Source organism: Heterodontus francisci, chromosome 10 (genome assembly GCF_036365525.1).
Source record: "Heterodontus francisci isolate sHetFra1 chromosome 10, sHetFra1.hap1, whole genome shotgun sequence".
In the NCBI taxonomy this organism is placed as follows: Eukaryota; Metazoa; Chordata; class Chondrichthyes; order Heterodontiformes; family Heterodontidae; genus Heterodontus; species Heterodontus francisci.
The window spans coordinates 41,617,930-41,637,665 of record NC_090380.1 but is presented as its reverse complement, the minus strand read 5'-3'; the positions used below and the strand labels follow the sequence as shown (position 1 = coordinate 41,637,665).

General features: G+C 42.9%; 1 protein-coding gene across 1 annotated transcript in view; it reads left to right on the top strand.

Annotated features, from left to right (window-relative positions):
- drd3 (dopamine receptor D3) overlaps positions 1–19,736 on the top strand; it is a 62,075-nt gene that overhangs the window by 32,684 nt on the left and 9,655 nt on the right. Inside the window, exons 2-4 of the mRNA XM_068039879.1 lie at positions 2,879–2,988; positions 14,398–14,534; positions 16,909–17,102. Of these exons, the coding sequence (XP_067895980.1) occupies positions 2,879–2,988; positions 14,398–14,534; positions 16,909–17,102 (441 nt within the window). The remainder of the gene's footprint in view (positions 1–2,878; positions 2,989–14,397; positions 14,535–16,908; positions 17,103–19,736) is intronic.

The following is a 19,736-nucleotide window of genomic DNA, read 5'->3' as shown; positions in this document are numbered from 1 at the left end:
GTAAGATGTCTCAATTCTTCTGCAAGCTCGATTTGATGGTAGCCTGCATTGAAGTCAACTTTAGCAAAGTGTTTAGCACCATTCACTTTCTCTATGATGTCTTCCATTGTCGGGGTCTTTCTTGTTGTATGAATTGGTTTGTTCATCGCATATTAACGTAGAAGCTAATCTGGTTCTCACCCTTGGGTTCCTTGACGTCTTGTATGAGGGGTAGGCTCATCCCCAACTTGCTCAATAATGTCAAGGTTGAGTAGATGTTGAAGTTCCTTCTTTGTCTGTTTCCTGACATGAAATGTTATTCATCACCATTGATGCACAACGGGGGGCACATTAGAGTCTACATGCAGCTTGCATGTAACACCTTTCTGCTTGCCAATACCAATAAAGCAATCAGCATACAGTTGGAGAATGTTATTGTTATGTGTAAGAATCGCGTATGTGACTGCAATCATGTGCAGATCCGTTGTGTGGAAACTGATAAGCCTGTCACGTTCTCCAGATATGACATTGCTTTCGTTCTAGTGTTTTTAAATGAGACTGGCATTTCAACAGATCTGAGGATTTTCAGTGTTTTTTATATTCCCTGATTTGCAGAGAATGGGACATTCTTGAAGTTGCTTGAATGCTTTGTCTTCCCTGACATTGACAGACACTCCTGTGCCTATGAGAACATCTACATCCGAGCAGCCAATGGTCATTATCACACGTAGCTGTTTGCTGTGTCTGAGAGAAAGTTCAAAAGTATGTTCAGAGTCATCTGCCTCTAAATTAGATGCATTCTCTCGCTTTTTTTCCGTGGTACGCATACATGGCACCCTTTTGTTGGTTTTGGTCTTAGTAGTTGATTGTACTGTTGAGTGACAAACATCAGCAAAGTGGTTGGGTTTTACACAGGCTTTACACTGTTTACCAGTAGCAAGACACTCTGTCCGGTGTGGGTAAGTACCACCACAATGGAAGCATTCTTTGGATAGGTTGCAATTCTGTTTGTGAGATGTCAGTTGTTGCTTTGCAGTGGTTCCCTGGCACGTGAGTGGATGAATAGTGTTTACAGGAGTTGAACTTTGTGTGTGGTAGTTACTGTTAGCAGCCTCAACTTCAGTAGCTCTGGACTCTGAGACCGATAGTGATCTTGCTAACTCAAACATCTCTGACTGCTTTCTGTCTTTTTTGAGTGCTTTTTGGCATAGTTGACTAGAGAGATAGCCTTCCATTATTTGTGTTTTAGTTTCCCGTTCGACATGCTCAACATCACCGAAGTCACATTTGGTTGCTAGTTGCCTCAATCACGTGCAATATTGGTCAATTGTCTCCTTTGCTTCTTGCTTAGTACATTGGAAGACAATGGTTTTGTATATGATGTTTTTCTTGGAAGCAAAGTATGTTGTCAGTGCATTTTTTGCTGAGTCATAGTCATGTTGCTCAGGCGTAAGTATCTCAAAGATACCTTCTAATCCTTCATCTCCATAGTGTAGAAGCAAGACCTTTTTCCTTGCGTCATCTGTGATTGCAAAACCTGCCACTGTGCCTTTGAAATGTCACAGTCACTTTTGCTAATGTGGGGATACAGATGATGGCTCTGAATACACATCAAAAGGTGCTAGGTTGAGCATAGACAATGCCGTACTGATCAGCAAGCAGTGATAATGTGTGATCAAGGATCTGGGATCGCATTCCTTTTTAGGGGAAACTTCTCTGCAATGATCCGAGATTGAAAAGGTTTTTTTTGATTGGATAGTTATTTTGGAGAGATCAGTGTGTGAGTAAACATTGTACAAGCTTCCTGTGTGTGCCCAACACAGTCTCCAACTTAAAATGCTGTCTGTAGAAGTAGACAAAAGCTCCCAAAATTTTCATATCTGAAGGCAATGTTTGCGCTATTTCACCATCCTTTTTCTTTTCACCTCATTGCCATTGTGCTCTTCTCGGGACCGGAGTGGGATTTAGTGGGGTTTGGTATAAGATATGTGAGACACAGACAGCAGGCTGTTGAACATAATGGAGTCTTCTTTATTCTATTTTATTTTCACTTTCCTTTTGCTAGCATGTGTGTTCTATAGCAGCACCAGGTGTACACAACGCACAATTGAATTGCAATTTCAAAACACTACATCATCCAAAAGGCAGCAGGTCTGACAGTGCAGCACTCCCTCAGACCTATACTGAAATGTTAACTTAGAATCGAGGCTTCAAGTCCTCGAACGGGCCATGAACCAACTTGAACCCATTTCTTTCACATTACAACAATGTCAATGCAGTGAGCCTTGGCTCTGTAGTAGCATTTCTGCCTCTGAGTCAGCAGGTTAGGGGTCAAGTGCCACTTCAGTGGAAAAGAGATTTCTGGCCGCTGAATACTGGTTTGACATCCAAATAGATACTTGCATCTGATGGGAGTAGAGTGGCAACCCCCTCACCCCCCAACACCGCCTCTCCGCCCCCCCTCCTCCCCCACTTCATAGCTAGCCAGTTTTGCTGGTAGGGAATTGTGAGTCAGGCAAAGGAGTAATCCACATAAAAAGAGACTTTGTTACAGAAGTAACCCAGATCACAATCTGCTGGATGTAAAAGCAATGGGAGAAAAGGGTTACCTCATGTATAGAAGAGAAGAAGCAGCTATGTCGATGTTTTTTCAATTGTACAGCCCAGTCTTTTGAAGACTGCTTTTACATATCATTCATTTATTACCAACTACATCCAAGAAACTCAGTACCAGAAATGCCTAACACAGCAATGTGTGCAAATATAAGTATGCTGTGTGCTTGTACCATTTTATTCACTTTGGTATCCTTCCATTTCTCTTTAGATGCTTCTTTCCAAAATTTGTTATCTTACTAAAACTTATGTATAGAAATTACAAAATGAACATTGTCTCCCACAGGTGGTTGGGGATTGGAGGTTCAGTCGAACAACCTGCAACATTTTTGTGACACTAGATGTCATGATGTGCACAGCAAGTATTTTAAACCTTTGTGCAATCAGTATCGATAGGTAAGTCTGTCCCTAATATATTTTTATGCATTTAAGAGGTCAGGAACAGTACAAAGGACGTTTTTCAATATTAATAATAATAATCCATGTAATGACACTTTTGTGTTCCATTGATTGATTTATGGAATACCTTCAACTTTAACTTTTTTCTCAGTCCTGATATAAAATGCAAATTTTCACAGGAGAAGACAGAAATTATATGCCAGGAATAGAGGGTAGCCAAGGAGCTAATAAGAGTGAGGAATTCAAGGTAATTAATGTCAGCAGAGAAAAGTGTTGGAGAAAATTAAGAGAATAAAAGCCAAAAAATCCACAGGACCTGATGGCCTACATCCTAGGGTTCTAAAAGAGGTAGCTGCAGAGATAGTGGATGCACTGGTTATGATTTTTCAAAATTCCCTAGATTCTAGAACCATCCCAGTGGATTGGAAGTTAGCAAATATAACACCACTATTCAAGAAAGGAGGGAGAGAGAAAACAGGGAACTGCAGGCCAGTTAGTCTGACATCAGTCATCGGGAAAATGCTAAAATCTATTATTGGGAATGTCTTAATGTACTTAGAAAGTCATAGTATGATCAGACAGAGTCAACATGGTTTTATGAAATAGAAGTCATGTTTGACAAATTTATTTGAGTTTTTTTGAGTATGTAACTAATAGGGTAAATAAAGGGGAGCCAGTAGATGTAGTATACTTGGATTTCCAAAAGGCACTTAAAATGTTGCCACATAAAAGCATAATACACAAGATAAAGGCTCAAAAATGTTGGAGGTAATATATTTGCATGGATGGAGAATTGGTTAACCAACAGGAAGCAGACAGTAGGGATAAACAGGGCATTTTCAAGTTGGCAGGCTGTAACTAGTGGAATGACACAAGGATCCGTGCTAGGGCCTCAGCTATTTACAATCTATATTAATGTTTTAGACAAAGAGACCAAGAGTGTTGTATCTAAGTTTGCTGACGATACAAAGGTAGGTAGGAATGTAATCTGTGGTAAGGACACAAAGAGGTTGCAAAGAGATATAGACAGGTAAGTGAGCAGCAACAAGGTGGTAGATGGAGTATAATATGGGGAAGTGTGAGGAAGTGGGGAGGCGATGGTGTAGTGGTAATGTCACTAGACTAGTAGCCTAGAGCCCCAGGCTAATGCTCTGGGGACATGGGTTTGAATCCTACCACAGCAGATGGTGAAATTTGAATTCAATTAATAAGTCTGGAATTAAAATCTAGTCTACCGGTGACCATGAAACCATTGTCAATTGTTGTAAAAACCCAAAATAAAAGCAAAATACTGTGGATGCTGGAAATCTGAAATAAAAACAAGAAATGCTGGAAATACTCAGCAGGTCTGGCAGTATCTGTGGAGAGAGAAGCAGAGTTAACGTTTCGGGTCAGTGACCCTTCTTCGGAACACTGTTGTAAAAACCCATCTGCTTCACTGATGTCCTTTAGGGATGGAAATCTGCCATCCTTACCTTGTCTGGACTACATGTGACTCCAGAACCAGAGCAAAGTGGTTGACTCTTAAATGGCTTAGCAAGCCACTCAGTTCAAGGGCAATTAGGGATGGGCAATAAATGCTGGCCTAGCCAGCAATGCCCACATTCCATGAACGAATAAAAAAAATCACTTGGGTAGTAAGATTACAAAAGCAAAACAGAATATTTTTGCAAAGATTTTAGTCATCGAGTCATAGAGTTATACACCACAGAAACAGGCCATTCGGCCCATCATGTCTGTGCCGGCCATACAGCACCCAACTATTCTAATCCCATATTCCTGCACTTGGCCCGTAGCCTTGTATGCTATGGTGTTTCAAGTGCTCATCTAAATACTTCTTAAATGTTGTGAGGGTTCCTGCCTCCACCACCTCTTCAGGCAGTGCGTTCCAGATTCCAACCACCCTCTGGGTGATAAAATGCTTCCTGAAGTCCCTTCTAAACTTCCTGCCCCTCACCTTAAATCTATGCCCCCTGGTTCTTGACCGCTCCGCTAAGGGAAAAAGTTTCTTCCTATCTAACCTATCAATGCCCCTCATAATCTTGTACACCTCAATCATGTCCCCCCTCAGCCTTCTCTGCTCCAAGGAAAACAACCATAGCCTTTTCAGTCTCTCTTCATAACTGAAATGCTCCAGCCCAGGCAACATCCTGGTGAATCTCTTCTGCATCCTCTCCAGTGCAATCATATCTTTCCTATAGTGTGGTGACCAGAACTATACACAGTACTCCAGCTGTGGCCTAACTAGCGTTTTACACAGCTCCATCATAACCAACTGCTCTTATATTCTATGCCTCGGCTAATAAAGGCAAGTATCCCATATGCCTTCCTAACCACTTTATCTGCCTGTGCTGCTGCCTTCAGTGATCTATGGACAAGTACACCAAGGTCCTTCTGACTTTCTGTACTTCCTAGGGCCCTACCATCCATTATATATCCCCTTGCCTTGTTAGTCCTCTCAAAATGCATTACCTCACACTTTTCAGGATTAAATTCCATTTGCCACTGCTCCGCCCATCTTACCAGCTCATCTATATCTCCCTGTAATCTAAGGATTTCCTCCTCACTATTTACAACACCACAAATTTTTGTGTCATCTGCCAACTTACTGATCATACCTCCTATATTTACATCTAAATCATTAATGTATACTAAAAACAGCAAGCCTCCCAGCACACAGTGGCACACAGTGGTACACCACTGGTCACATGCTTCCAATCGCAAAAACAGCCCTCGACCATCACCCTCTGCCTCCTGCCACTAAGTCAATTTTGGATCCAATTTGCCAAATTGCCCTGGATCCCATGGGCTCTTACCTTCTTAACCAATCTCCCATGCAGGACCTTATCAAAAGCCTTTCTACTGCTTTACCCTCATTGACACATCTAGTTACCTCCTCGAAAAATTCAATCAAGTTAGTTAGACATGATCTCCCCTTGACAAAGCCATGTTGACTATTCCTGATCAATCACTGCCTCTCCAAGTGGAGATTAATCCTGTCCCTCAGAGTTTTTTCCAATATTTTCCCAACCACTGATGTTAGACTCACCGGCCTGTAATTACCTGGTTTATCCCTACTACCCTTCTTGAATAATGGTACCACATTCGCTGTCTTCCAGCCCTCTGGTACCTCTCCTGTGGCCAGAGAGGATTTGAAAATTTGTCTCAAAGCCCCTGCTATCTCCTCCCTTGCCTCACTTAACAGCCTGGGATACATCTCATCTGGGCCTGGGGATTTATCCACTTTTAAGCCCACTAAAACAGCTAATACTTCGTCCCTTTCAATGCTAATTTGTTCAAGTATATCACAATCCCCCTCTCTGATCTCTACACCTACATCGTCCTTCTCCATAGTGAACACAGATGAAAAGTAATCATTTAAAACCTCACCTATGTCCTCCGGCTCCACACACAGATTGCCATGTTGGTCCCTACTCTTTCCCTGGTTATCCTCTTACCCTTAATATACTTATAAAAGCCTTGGGATTTTCCTTTATCTTGCCTGCCAGTGTTTTTTCATGTCCCCTCTTCGTTCTCCTAATTACTTTCTTAAGTGCCATCCTACACTTTCTATACTCCTCTAGTGCCTCCGCTGTTTTCAGCGCTTGGAATCTGCCGCAAGCCTTCTTTTTTTTCCTGATCCAATCCTCTATATCCCTTGACATCCAGGGTTCCCTGGACTTGTTGGTCCTACCCTTCACCTTAACGGGTACATGTTGGCTCTGAACTCTCACAATTTCCTCTTTGAATGACTCCAACTGATGTCTTGTAGACTTTCCTACAAGTAGCTACTCCCAGTCCACTTTGGCCAGATTCTGTTTCATCATATTGAAATCGGCCTTCCCCCAATTCAGTACCTTTATTTCTGGTCCATCTTTGTCCTTTTCCATAACTACCTTAAATCCTACAGAGTTATGGTCACTATCCCCGAAATGCTCCCCCACTGACACTTCTACCACTTGACCGGCTTCATTCCCTAGGATTAGGTCCAGTACTGCGCCTTCTCTTGTAGGACTTTCTACATACTGGCTCAAAAAGCTCTCCTCTATGCATTTTAAGAATTCTGCCCCTTTTAAGCCTTTTGCACTAAGACTATCCCAGTTGATATTGGGGAAGTTGAAATCCCCTACTATTATTCTTTTCTTTTTCTTTTTTTTTTCTTTTTGGGCCTCCTTATCTCGAGAGACAATGGATACGCGCCTGGAGGTGGTCAGTGGTTTGTGAAGCAGCGCCTGGAGTGGCTATAAAGGCCAATTCTGGAGTGACAGGCTCTTCCACAGGTGCTGCAGAGAAATTTGTTTGTTGGGGCTGTTGCACAGTTGGCTCTCCCCTTGCGCCTCTGTCTTTTTTCCTGCCAACTACTAAGTCTCTTCGACTCGCCACAATTTAGCCCTGTCTTTATGGCTGCCCGCCAGCTCTGGCGAATGCTGGCAACTGACTCCCACGACTTGTGATCAATGTCACACGATTTCATGTCGCGTTTGCAGACGTCTTTATAACGGAGACATGGACGGCCGATGGGTCTGATACCAGTGGCGAGCTCGCTGTACAATGTGTCTTTGGGGATCCTGCCATCTTCCATGCGGCTCACATGGCCAAGCCATCTCAAGCGCCGCTGACTCAGTAGTGTGTATAAGCTGGGGATGTTGGCCGCTTCAAGGACTTCTGTGTTGGAGATATAGTCCTGCCACCTGATGCCAAGTATTCTCCGAAGGCAGCGAAGATGGAATGAATTGAGACGTCGCTCTTGGCTGGCATACGTTGTCCAGGCCTCGCTGCCGTAGAGCAAGGTACTGAGGACACAGGCCTGATACACTCGGACTTTTGTGTTCCGTGTCAGTGCGCCATTTTCCCACACTCTCTTGGCCAGTCTGAACATAGCAGTGGAAGCCTTACCCATGCGCTTGTTGATTTCTGCATCTAGAGACAGGTTACTGGTGATAGTTGAGCCTAGGTAGGTGAACTCTTGAACCACTTCCAGAGCGTGGTCGCCAATATTGATGGATGGAGCATTTCTGACATCCTGCCCCATGATGTTCGTTTTCTTGAGGCTGATGGTTAGGCCAAATTCATTGCAGGCAGACGCAAACCTGTCGATGAGACTCTGCAGGCATTCTTCAGTGTGAGATGTTAAAGCAGCATCGTCAGCAAAGAGGAGTTCTCTGATGAGGACTTTCCGTACTTTGGACTTCGCTCTTAGACGGGCAAGGTTGAACAACCTGCCCCCTGATCTTGTGTGGAGGAAAATTCCTTCTTCAGAGGATTTGAACGCATGTGAAAGCAGCAGGGAGAAGAAAATCCCAAAAAGTGTGGGTGCGAGAACACAGCCCTGTTTCACACCACTCAGGATAGGAAAGGGCTCTGATGAGGAGCCACCATGTTGAATTGTGCCTTTCATATTGTCATGGAATATTGTCACTATTATTACCCTATTATTTTTACACCTCTCAGAGATTTGCCTACATATCTGTTCCTCTATCTCTTCCTGACTGTTTGGAGGCCTGTAGTACACCCCCAGCCAAGTGATTGCCCCCCTTTTGTTTTTAAGTTCTACCCAAATGGCCTCATTTGAGGAACCTTCTAAGATTTCATCCCTCCTTACTGCAGTAATTGACTCCTTGATCAACAGTACAATGCCACCTCTTCTTTTATCCCCTTCCCTGTCACGCCTGAAGATTCTATACCCTGGAATATTGAGCTGCCAGTCCTGTCCCTCCCTCAACCATGTCTCTGTGATAGCAATAATATCATAATCCCATGTGCTAAGCAATGCCCTCAATTCATCTGCTTACTAGTTAGACTCCTCACATTGAAATAGATGCAATCCTACCTTGCATTTTTCCCTTGTGCCTTACCAGGTCCATATTTGCTCTGCCTTCCAGGCAGACTCACTTTCTGTTCTATATCACCTCCTACTGTACCTCCACTCTGTATCCCATCCCTCTGCCAAATTAGTTTAAACCCCCCACCCCCCCCAACAGAACTAGAAAATCTCCCAGCAAGGATGCTTGTCCCATTCCGGTTCAGGTGCAACGTGTCCAACTTGCACAGGTCCCACCTTTGCCAGAAACAGACCCAGTGATCCAGGAAACTAAAGCCCTCCCTCCTGCAGAATCTCCTCAGCCACGCATTCATCTGCTCTATCCTCCTATTTCTAAACTCACTAGCACGTGGCAGATAGACTTGGGTGTACCTGTACAAGGATTACAGAAAGTTAGCATGCAGGTACAGCAAACAATTCGGAAGGTAAATGGCATGTTGGCCTTTATTGCAAAGGAATTGGAGTAGAAGAAAAAGGAAGTCTTGCTACAATTGAATAGGGCTTTGGTGAGACCAAACCTGGAGTACTGTATGCTGTTTTGATCTCCATATGTAAGGAAGGATATACTTGCATTGGAGGCGATACAGCAAAGGTTAACTAGATTGGTTCCTCGGATGAGAGGCTGAGTAAATTGGGCCTATACTCTCTGGAGAGAGAAGCAAAGTTATCATTTCAGGTCAGTGACCTTTCAGGTCAGTGACCTTTCATCAGAATTAGTTCTGATGAAAGGTCACTGACCTGAAATGTTAACTTTGCTTCTCTCTCCACAGATGCTGCCAGACCTGCTGAGTATTTCCAGCACTTTTTGGTTTTATTTCAGATTTCCAGCATCTGCAGCATTTTGTTTTTATTACTATACTCTCTGGAGTTTATACAAGATTCTGAAGGAGCTTGACAGAGTAGACACTGACAGGTTGTTTCCCCTGGTTGGGGAATCTAGAACACGGGGGCATCGTTTTGGGATAAGAGGTTGATCATTTAGGTCTGAGATGAGGAGAAATTACTTCACTCAGATGGTTGTGAATCTTTGGAAATTGTCTACCCCAGAGGGTTGTGGACGCTTCATTGTTGAGTACATGCAAAGCTGGGATAGACAGAATTTTGGTCTCTCTGGGATTCAAGGGGTATGGGGAGAGGGTGGGAAAGTGCAGCTGAGGCAGAAGATCAGCCATGACCTTAATGAATGGTGGGGCAGGCTCAAGGGACCGTATGGTCTACTCCTGCTCCTATTTCTTATGTTCTTAATCTTGAGATCCTGGACCCGACGGTTCAGATTATCATTGCCAATAATTGAAGAGGCGTATGGCTGGTGCACACAGCACTTGATATGAGAGCCTTATTTCCCAGCTTTACAGGTGACTTCTAACTTTTTGGAAGTTATTTCACCTACCTTGGAATTTACTTACTTTGAGCTGCACTTCCCTGCTATCAGCCTTCCATGCAGCATGGGAGCACAGCATGTGCAGCTCTACCTTGGACCTCTGATGAGGAATAAAAGGAGCAGCAACAACAACACCAACAGCACCAGGAGCAGCTGGAGCAACACCAACAGCTGCCTTCTCTGCAGCTGTATGATGCTCCACAGGCCAGAGAGGTTGGGCACAGATCCAGCCAAAGAAGGCGGGACACCCAAAATAGGGTCTACCGGCAGAAGATCAGCTCTCTTGGCATGTATGAGCACCAGTGCCTCAGGAGGCTGAAGCTTTCATGGCAAGTCATTGCTGACATCTTCAGCATCCAGGAACAAGATTTCCTTCCCAGTGGACCGGATGGGCATGTATGGTGGCTGTCAAGGTGGTTATCACTGGAGACTATCCCACCCCGTACCCCTGGTTCTCTGCCTCTCCCCATAGTTCATTTTTCTTAATTCTTTCATCTGATGTGAGCATTGCTGGCCAAGTCAGCATTTGTTGCACATCCCTAATTGTTCTTGAGAAGGTGGTTGTGAGTCGCCTTCTTGAACTGTTGCTGTCCATCTGGTGTAGGTACACCCACTGTGGAATGGAGTTCCAGGTTTTTGACCTAGTGACAATGAAGGAACGGTAATCTATTTCCAAGTCAGGATGGTGTGTGGCTTGGAGGGGATCTTGCAGGTGGTGGTGTTCCCATGTACCTGCTGCCCTTGTCCTTCTAGGTGGTAGAGGTTGCGGGTTTGGAAGGTGCTGTCAAAGGAAGCTTGGAAAATTGCTGCAGTGCGTCTTGTATATGGTACACACTGCTGTCACTGTGTGCCAGTGGTGGAGGGAGTAAATGTTTAAGGTTGTGGTTGGGGTACTGATCAAGCGGGTTGCATTGGCTTAGATGGTGTTAAGCTTCTTGAGTGTTGTTGGAGCTGCACCCATCCAGGCAAGTGGAGAGTATTCCATCACACTCCTGACTTGTGCCTTGTAAATGGTGAACAGGCATTTGGGAGTCAGAAGCTGAGTTACTCGCCACATAATTCGCAGCCTCTGACCTGCTTTTGTAGCCACAGTTTTTATACTGGTGGCCCAATTAAGTTTCTGGTCAATGGTAACTTTAGGATGTTGATGGTGGGGGTTCAGCGATGGTAATGCCATTGAATGTCAAGGAGAGGCAGTAAAATTCTCTTTGTTGGAGATGGTCATTGTCTGGCTCTTGTGCGGCATCAATGTAACTTGCCACTTATCAACCCAAGCCTGAATGTTGTTCGAATCTTGCTGCACTTGGGCACAGACTGCTTCACTATCTGAGGAGTTGCAAATGGAACTGAACACAGTGCAATCATCAGTGAACATCCCCACTTCTGACCTTATGATGGAGGGAAGGTCATTGATGAAGCAGCTGAAGATGGTTGGGCCTAGGACACTACCCTGAGGAACTCCTGTACTGATGTCTTGGGGCTGAGATGATTGGCCTGCAACAACCACAACCATTTTCCTTTGTACTAGGTATGACTCCAACTAGTGGATCCAACAGTGGAGAGTTTTCCCTGTGATTCCCATTGACTCCAGTTTTGCTAGGGCTCCTTGATGACACACTCAGTCAAATGCTGACTTGATGTCAAGGGCTGTTACTCTCAACTCACTCTGGAATGCAGCTCTTTTGCCCATGTTTGGTCCAAGGCTGTAATGAGATCTGGAGCCGAGTGGCCCTGGTGGAACTCAAACTGAGCATTGGTGAGCAGGTTATTGCTGAGTAAGTGCCACTAGACAGTACTGTCAATGATACCTTCCATAACTTTGCTGATGATTGAGAGTAGACTGCTGGGACGGTAATTGGCCAGATTGGATTTGTCTTGCTTTTTGTGCATCGGACATACTTGGGCTATTTTCCACATTGCCAGGTAGATACCAGTGTTGTAGCTGTATTGGAACAGCTTGGCTAGGGGGCGCGGCTAGTTCTGGAGCACAAGTCTTCAGTACTACAGCTGAGATATTGTCAGGGCCCATAGCCAGTGTCCAGTGCCTTCAGCCGTTTCTTGATATCACATGGAGTGAATTGAATTGGCTGAAGACTAGCATCTGTGATGCTGGAGACCTCAGGAGGAGGCCAAGATGGATCATCCACTCAGCACTTCTGGCTGAAGATAGATGCCAATGCTTCAGCCTTGTCCTTTGCACTGACGTGCTATGCTCACCCATCATTTAGTATGAAGATATTTGTGGAGCCTCCTCCTCCGGTTAGTTGTTCAATTGTCCACCACGATTCATGACTGGATGTAGCTGGACTGCAGAGTTTTGATTTGACCCATTGGCTGTTGGATTGCTTAGCTCTGTATATCGCAAGTTGCTTCTGCTGTTTAGCATGGATGTAGTCCTGTGTTGTAGCTTCACCAGGTTGGCACCTCATTTTGAGGTATGCCTGGTGCTGCTCTGGCATGCTGTCCTGCACTTGTTATTGAACCAGGGTTGATCCCCTGGCTTGATGGTATTGGTAGAGTGGGGGATATGCTGGGCCATGAGGTTACAGATTTTGGTTGAATACAATTCTGCTATGCTGATGGTCCACAGTGCCTCATAGATGCCCAGTCTTGAGCTGGTAGATCTGTTTTTAATCTATCCCATTTAGCACGGTGGTAGTGCCACACAACACAACACAAGTGGCAAGGAGAGAATGCAGGGAGTTGTAAGTGTGCGAAATGGATTGTGTGGAGAGGAAGGAAGGACAACATTTGTGGAGGGTGACTGTGAGGCATGGGTCTAAGATGGCACAAAGATGAGGGTGAGTGTGAGTTTTGGCTGTTGAGATGGGGATGTAAGGAGGTGCCTGGAGAGAGAGTAATGAGTGGAGCTGCAAGATGTGCTGGTCTGTGAAGTGTTGTGCAGGAGAATGCTAGGGAAGATTGAGGGAATTGGCACCTGAAAGTGTGATGCCACTCACCTCTCCTGCCCTCCAGGAGTCCTTGCACCTCTTGGGCCACTGTTTCCAAGTTTGAGGGATCACACATCCTGCTGCTCACTTCCTTGGCTTCTTCCATACACACCAGTTTGTTTTGAGAGGCTGGCCTCTTCCTCTTGGCAAACATCACATCATTTCAGTCCCTCAGATCCCATTGCAGGACCTCCAGGTACAAGTCTGAGACTCTGGGGGCAACGTTCCCAGTCTCATTTACATTCCTGTGGTTGCTGCAGCCACAGGAATCAATGTAAAGTTCAGCCACTCTGACCCCTGCCAGTGTCCCTTTAACTAGAAATCCTTTCTTTAACAGATTTGGCACGTCATCCTGCCCACACTCTCTGATTGGATGGGAACCCCAGAAGCGGGATGCTAATGCTGTGGCTGAGTTAAAGAGCCACAGCAAAACGCACTGACAGAACAAATGGGATCCCGACCCACTACTGGCTTCCCCACTGTGTATTGATTCGTTTTTCTAAAATTTCCACCCTTTAACTGAATGTATTGTTATAATCTAAAAAAACTGTTTGGCAGGCTTTAGTCATTGTGAAACAGCTTTTCACATCTCATTCATAGTGATAGCAACTAAACAATCTACAGTAATACTTGGGCAAATAGTCCTAAATTTTACACTGGACTGCAAAACTACTGCACTTTGAGGCTTTTTTTTGCTAAATGATATCAGCCCTGGCTGGGTAAAACAGTTTTCTGCTGAGTTGAAAGAGTAAAGTCAGGTAATTGGAAGAGAGTCAGTGGAGTTTCAGAAGATAAAAGCACAGTTCCTCACAGATATGGTGGGAACCCTACTCCCAGCAGTGCAGGATTCCATGGCCTGGATACTCTTTTGATTTGCCTGCTATTTTGCTGTAAATAGCTTAAAATGCATCTGAAAGGCTACAACCTCAAATCAAAAAACTGCACATTCATTCTCCTCCCAAAAATAAAAAACAGTTCTCTTTAAAGCCTGCCAGATACCTCCTAGGCCAAAATTAAATAGGGTCAAGGGGTTGTGGCTAACATCTCCACACTATTGCCCCTCCATTTCTGCCCCAAAACTGCCCCACATAATTACTATATCATTATTATATTGATAGTATTAAGAACTGAGGTGAATACCACATTAGGAGGTCATTTTGTGTGCTGTTACTGAAGATTTGTTTGTCTTTGCCTGCATAGCAATCATTTTAGTAATTTGGCAGTAAAATCTTGTCTCCTTTCTCTTGTTTAAGGTACACTGCTGTAGTGATGCCAATCCAATATAACACAAATTACAGCTCCAGGAGACGGGTGACTTTAATGATCAGTTCTGTGTGGATATTATCATTTGCAGTGTCTTGTCCTCTCCTGTTTGGTTTCAATACAACAGGTACAAAAGATTTTTATGAAATAATCTTTTCACATTTAGAAAACATTAATAATGATTAAAGGGATCTCAGTTCAGATATCTGGTCCAGTTTGATTAATACTGAACATAACTCAGACATAAACCCCGCCACCAGATGATATTTCGCAAGGCCTAGATCACAATAATGAAGTGTCCACTGGGAGAGTGATTAGATTGTATACACTAGGCACAAGATTGTCCATATACCAGCAATGAAGCGAAAGGCTATCTCATATCCCTTTATTTAATTAGTGAGAAGACCTAAGCCTGGAAATTAATGTTATCGATGGTAACTAGTGAATGCTTAATGCATATTTCTTTATCTGCTTTTTCAGTGGGATTTTAAATAAGCATGTTCAATCCTATATTATAATTACAGACAAAGGGATTTCATAGGAGCATCAGCAACAGTTATTTCTTGGGTTTTCTTTCTTTCAGCTTAATACATACAAACCTTTTGTAGATGGATGTAAGAATTGGTCATGTGGATGGTGATGAAGTGGAAAGCTGTAGACTGCAGGAAGCTATCAATGGACTAGTCAGGTGGATGGAACAGTGGAAAATGGAGTTCCATTTGGAGAAGTGGGAGGTAATGCATTTGGGGAAGGCTAACAAACCAAGGGAATACACAATAACTGGTAGGATACTGAGAAATGTAGAGGAGCAGAGGGACCTTGGAGTGCATGTCCACAGATCCCTGAAGGTGGCTGGACAAGTAGATAAGGTAGTCAACAAGGCATACAGGATACTTGCCTTTATTAGCCGAGGCATAGAATACAAGAGCTGAGAGGTTATGCTGGAACTCAAAACACTAGTTAGGCCATAGCTGGAGTACTGCATGTAATTCGGATCACCGCACTACAGGAAAAATGTGATCGTACTAGAGCGGGTGTAGAGGAGATTTACGAGCATGTTTCCTAGTCTGGAGAATGTCCATTACAAAGAAAGATTGGATAGACCAAGGTTATTTTCGTTGGCAGCAATGAGCCAAATCAGCACCACTGCCTCATGCTTGCTCCAGGCACATATCCACCTAGAATGTAGGTGGTCTTGTAAAGGTAATTGAAGAATGTACTTTTAAGAGAATGAAAACTGCTGTTATTTTTAAATAATATACAATTGTTATATGGTTGAAACAAATATTCAAAGTGGGAAATATGAGAAATTTAACGTGGATTATGACTACTCATCAATTTGAAAAATTATCAATCAAAAATTAAATAAATAATAAATGTTTTATTGAACAACTTTGTGGGGGATATGGTGAAGTTAAACTGAGGTCTCATTTGCCTATTCCAGTTTCTTAGTTGGCCACTACAGTTCCTGTGCACTGTTTGAAAAGCAGGGAATCCCTCTGGTGCTTGAGCCAATTTCTATCCCTTGACCAATATCACTTAAAGGACATGTTAATTGGTTATTTATATCATGGCAATTTTTGAGTCATGGCAGGAGCAAAAGGGCTTGAGACATGTTGACATAAGATGGTAAGTGAACACAGGTATTGCTATTTATCGATATTTAATTAGGTTGCTAAATTTCTATTGTGCAAAAGCTGCTTAAAACCATGCAATAACAAACACTTTTTGAAAATAAAGGGAATTCCATTTAAGACAGAAACCAGGAGTATTTTGTTCTCTGAGGGTCGTGAGTCTTTGGAATTTACTTCCTCAAAAGGTGGTGGAAGCAGAGTCTTTAAATATTTTTAAGGCAGAGGTAGATAGATTCTTGATAAGCAAGGGGTTGAAAGGTTATCAGGGGTCGGCAGGAATGTGGATTCGAGGTTACAATCAAATTGGCCATGATCTCAGTGAATGGCGAAGCAGGCTTGAGGGGCCGAGTGGCCTACTCCTGCTCCTAATTCGTATGTATGCATGTATATTCATGTACTGTCTGGCTGTGACACTTGGTCTATGTGGTCAGATCAATCTCTGCATAGAATTACATAGAATTTCACAGTACAGAAACAAGCCATTTGGCCCAAAAGGTATATGTCGGTTTTTATGCTCCACATGAGTTTTGATTGGCTGAAAAAATAGCACTTACTGTGGTTATAGCATGGATTGATTCTGTGCCAGTAAAGAACAATAGAGATCATCGGTTGCAGTAGATTGTAGCTGTGTCCTTTGCTCAGTTAGCAAATATCTGCAGCACATAAAATATTAGCAGCAACACAAAGAATAGTTTGTCTAGCTTTGAATACCAAATAATACAAAAACTATCTAGTTTTGGGATAATAACTTTTTTATTGTCATGACTTGTATTTCAGTAACTTTAGCAGATTGGTCCAGGCTACATTAGAAAATGACATTTAGTGAATTAATGAAACTTCTGACTTTCTGCCATTATTACTTTGCAGATGACCCCAGGTTATGTTCTATATCCAATCCAGATTTTGTTGTGTATTCGTCCATCGTTTCCTTCTACTTGCCATTTTTTATTACGCTGTTGGTTTATGTACGTATTTATGTTGTGCTCAAAAAGAGAAGGAAACGCATCACCTCAAGACAAAACAGTGTTACCATGACTACAGAGAGTGCCATGCAGACCCAGGTAATTCATCTGAAAAGAGCTTGTAATTAAATTGTGGAATTTGTTCTTTGCGTTCTTTATTAACTGAGGCTTAACATGGGCACTCAATATTTTCTCACTGATTTTTTGAGTGGCACAGGTCCCCACTGGAATTGTCTCTCAAACCCAACTAAAGAAACTGCAAAGTGAGGAGTGGCAAACTGAAAAAGAAAATGATGTGCATTTATATAGCACCTTTCATGACCACTGGATGTCTCAAAGTGCTTTGCAGACAATGAAGTACTTTTGAAGTGTATTCACTGTTGTAATGTCGGAAACTGAGGGACATTGTAGAGCATGGCTATCCGACCCGAACCCGACCGGGCCCGACGACATGTGTCGCACTTCCAGGTCCGGCATTCGGGCTCAGGTTGGGTCGGGCCGGGTCGGACACAGTGACAGCCAACACTTCAAGGCGGGAAACGTGCATCCGGGCTCCGCACTAGTCTGCAGTCAGCGATTCCATCCAAGGTAGAGCACGACCTCTTTGATATAATCAACCATTCCGGTAGTCGGGTCAGGTCGGACGCGGGAAAAAAAATCAAAGGATTCGGGCCGGGTCGGGCTCGGGTCAGATGTGGTTCTGTCGGGCTCGGGTCAGGTTTCAATTGCAGATCCGAGCAGGCCTTTAGGACATTTTTGCAACTACTTGGCAATGACTATGGATAATGATCTTCAAAGATCTGGATCAGCAGAAATACAGAGCTGTAACATCCACTGTAAGGATCCTATTACTATTGTGCACCATCGGGCTAGCACAGCAAATGACAGTATCAACAAGCTGTGGCCTCAAGCTTCTTCCACCTTCCTGTAGGCAGTTGAAGGCCAATGTATGGGGATGCTGCAATGAAGTGGCAAACAACACCAGTTCATGTGAGCACTACTCGACATCAGCAGCCATCAAACAGGGGAGTTGGTCTGGGTTGGACCATCACTTACACATAGATCTTCCATTCCCTTCATATTTGCTTGTCACTTCTTAAATTCCTGTTCCTTCATCCTTGACAATGGCTGCTAATGGGTTGAACTGCCTTTTGAACCTTTCTGAAGTCTTTAGAATTGATTGTCAACCAATTGTGACATTCCGCTTAATTGTCACCATCCCTTTAAATTTATCTTACGCACAAATTTATGCTCCCATCACTAGTACACTGCCTAAACCTGCCCAAACTGCACCTGAATCTGTAAATAATTATGCAAATGTACTCTGCCAGGAAATTTGAGTACAGTTAGCACTTTATCATTTGGCAGGGTTATCAACGGTTTTTGACCATTTACATCAGCAGTTGATAAATCAGGTCCCAGGAATCATTGCATCAATAAAAGTCCTCTATTATAACGATGGGGCATTAAAGTGGAAATTATAGTCTGTTAATTTGACATTGATAGTGGAAATTAAAGATTGCATTTTGTAGATTGCCTCCTGAGAGAGGATTTGAGAACAGTAATCAGCAATGGAAATTGAGTTCAAAATCATTGTAAAATTGATAATCAATCTATAGCATACTGATATTATGATGTTATGGTTCTCACTGCAGATACACAAAATATTACAACAGTTACTTAAAATGGTAAATTTCAAAAGTCAGATTAAAAATAAGTGCAAAGAGGTCAAAATTAATGGTGATCACAAATAAAGTTAGCACAAATAGAGCAAACAGCTTCAAAATTATTTACTTGGGTAATCTAATAACACAGGAAGGCTAACCCCAGAGAAATTGCACATAGGATATAAATTGCAAAAGAGATATTTAATAATAGAGTTTCCATGCAGCCATAAAATTAAGCTGGTGATAAAAGTTGAATAATGACTTCATTATGACTAGTCAACTGTATTTTACAGGTTGTTACAACTGAGGCAGGAGGATTGCACTGTTAATTCAGTCCCACTTCTCCACGGGTCACAATAAATTTTCCCACTTACCAAAACAGTCAATTAGATACTCTATTTGTCCCCAGAATAAAGAACATCAACCACATTTCTTTAATAAACAACAAAATTATCCATTTATTATAAACCAAATCTTAACCAATAATGAAGTAAACATATATGTGAACTGAAATATTAAAGCCCCTTATTTTTTATCCTAGCCCTCACACATACACTCACATACACAACCGGTTAACCAGGAACAAAAAACAAGGACTTTTGCTTACATTGTTACAAAGAAATAGAAGGATTAAAAAAAAACTTATACTGAATAGATGATATGGAAGTCCTTTGTTTTGGCAAGGTGTCCCAAAGTTGAATGTGTGGCTGCCACTAGGAATTTTTCCAGGTTGTTTGAGTAAGCTTTCAAAGAAATTCAACTACAGAAGGCTTCGCATATGTCTTCCATCAGATATGCATCAACAAAGGTTTCAGTTCTCACACATTCGATGCAACGTTCTTTTAAAAATGCAATGTTTCTGCAAACATCAGGACTTCTTCAAAATACAGGAGGCAACATTACAACCTCATACAGGCTTTTGCTTGTCAAGAGTAGGGATTCTTCAGAGAGAGGTAAAGGTTGCCTAGATTTTCTTCTGATCCCCTAGTGGGTCAATAAGCAAATTACAACTGCCTCTTTTAGTCCAAAAAACAGCTGGCTTTTAATAGTTCAAAATGAAACCAAC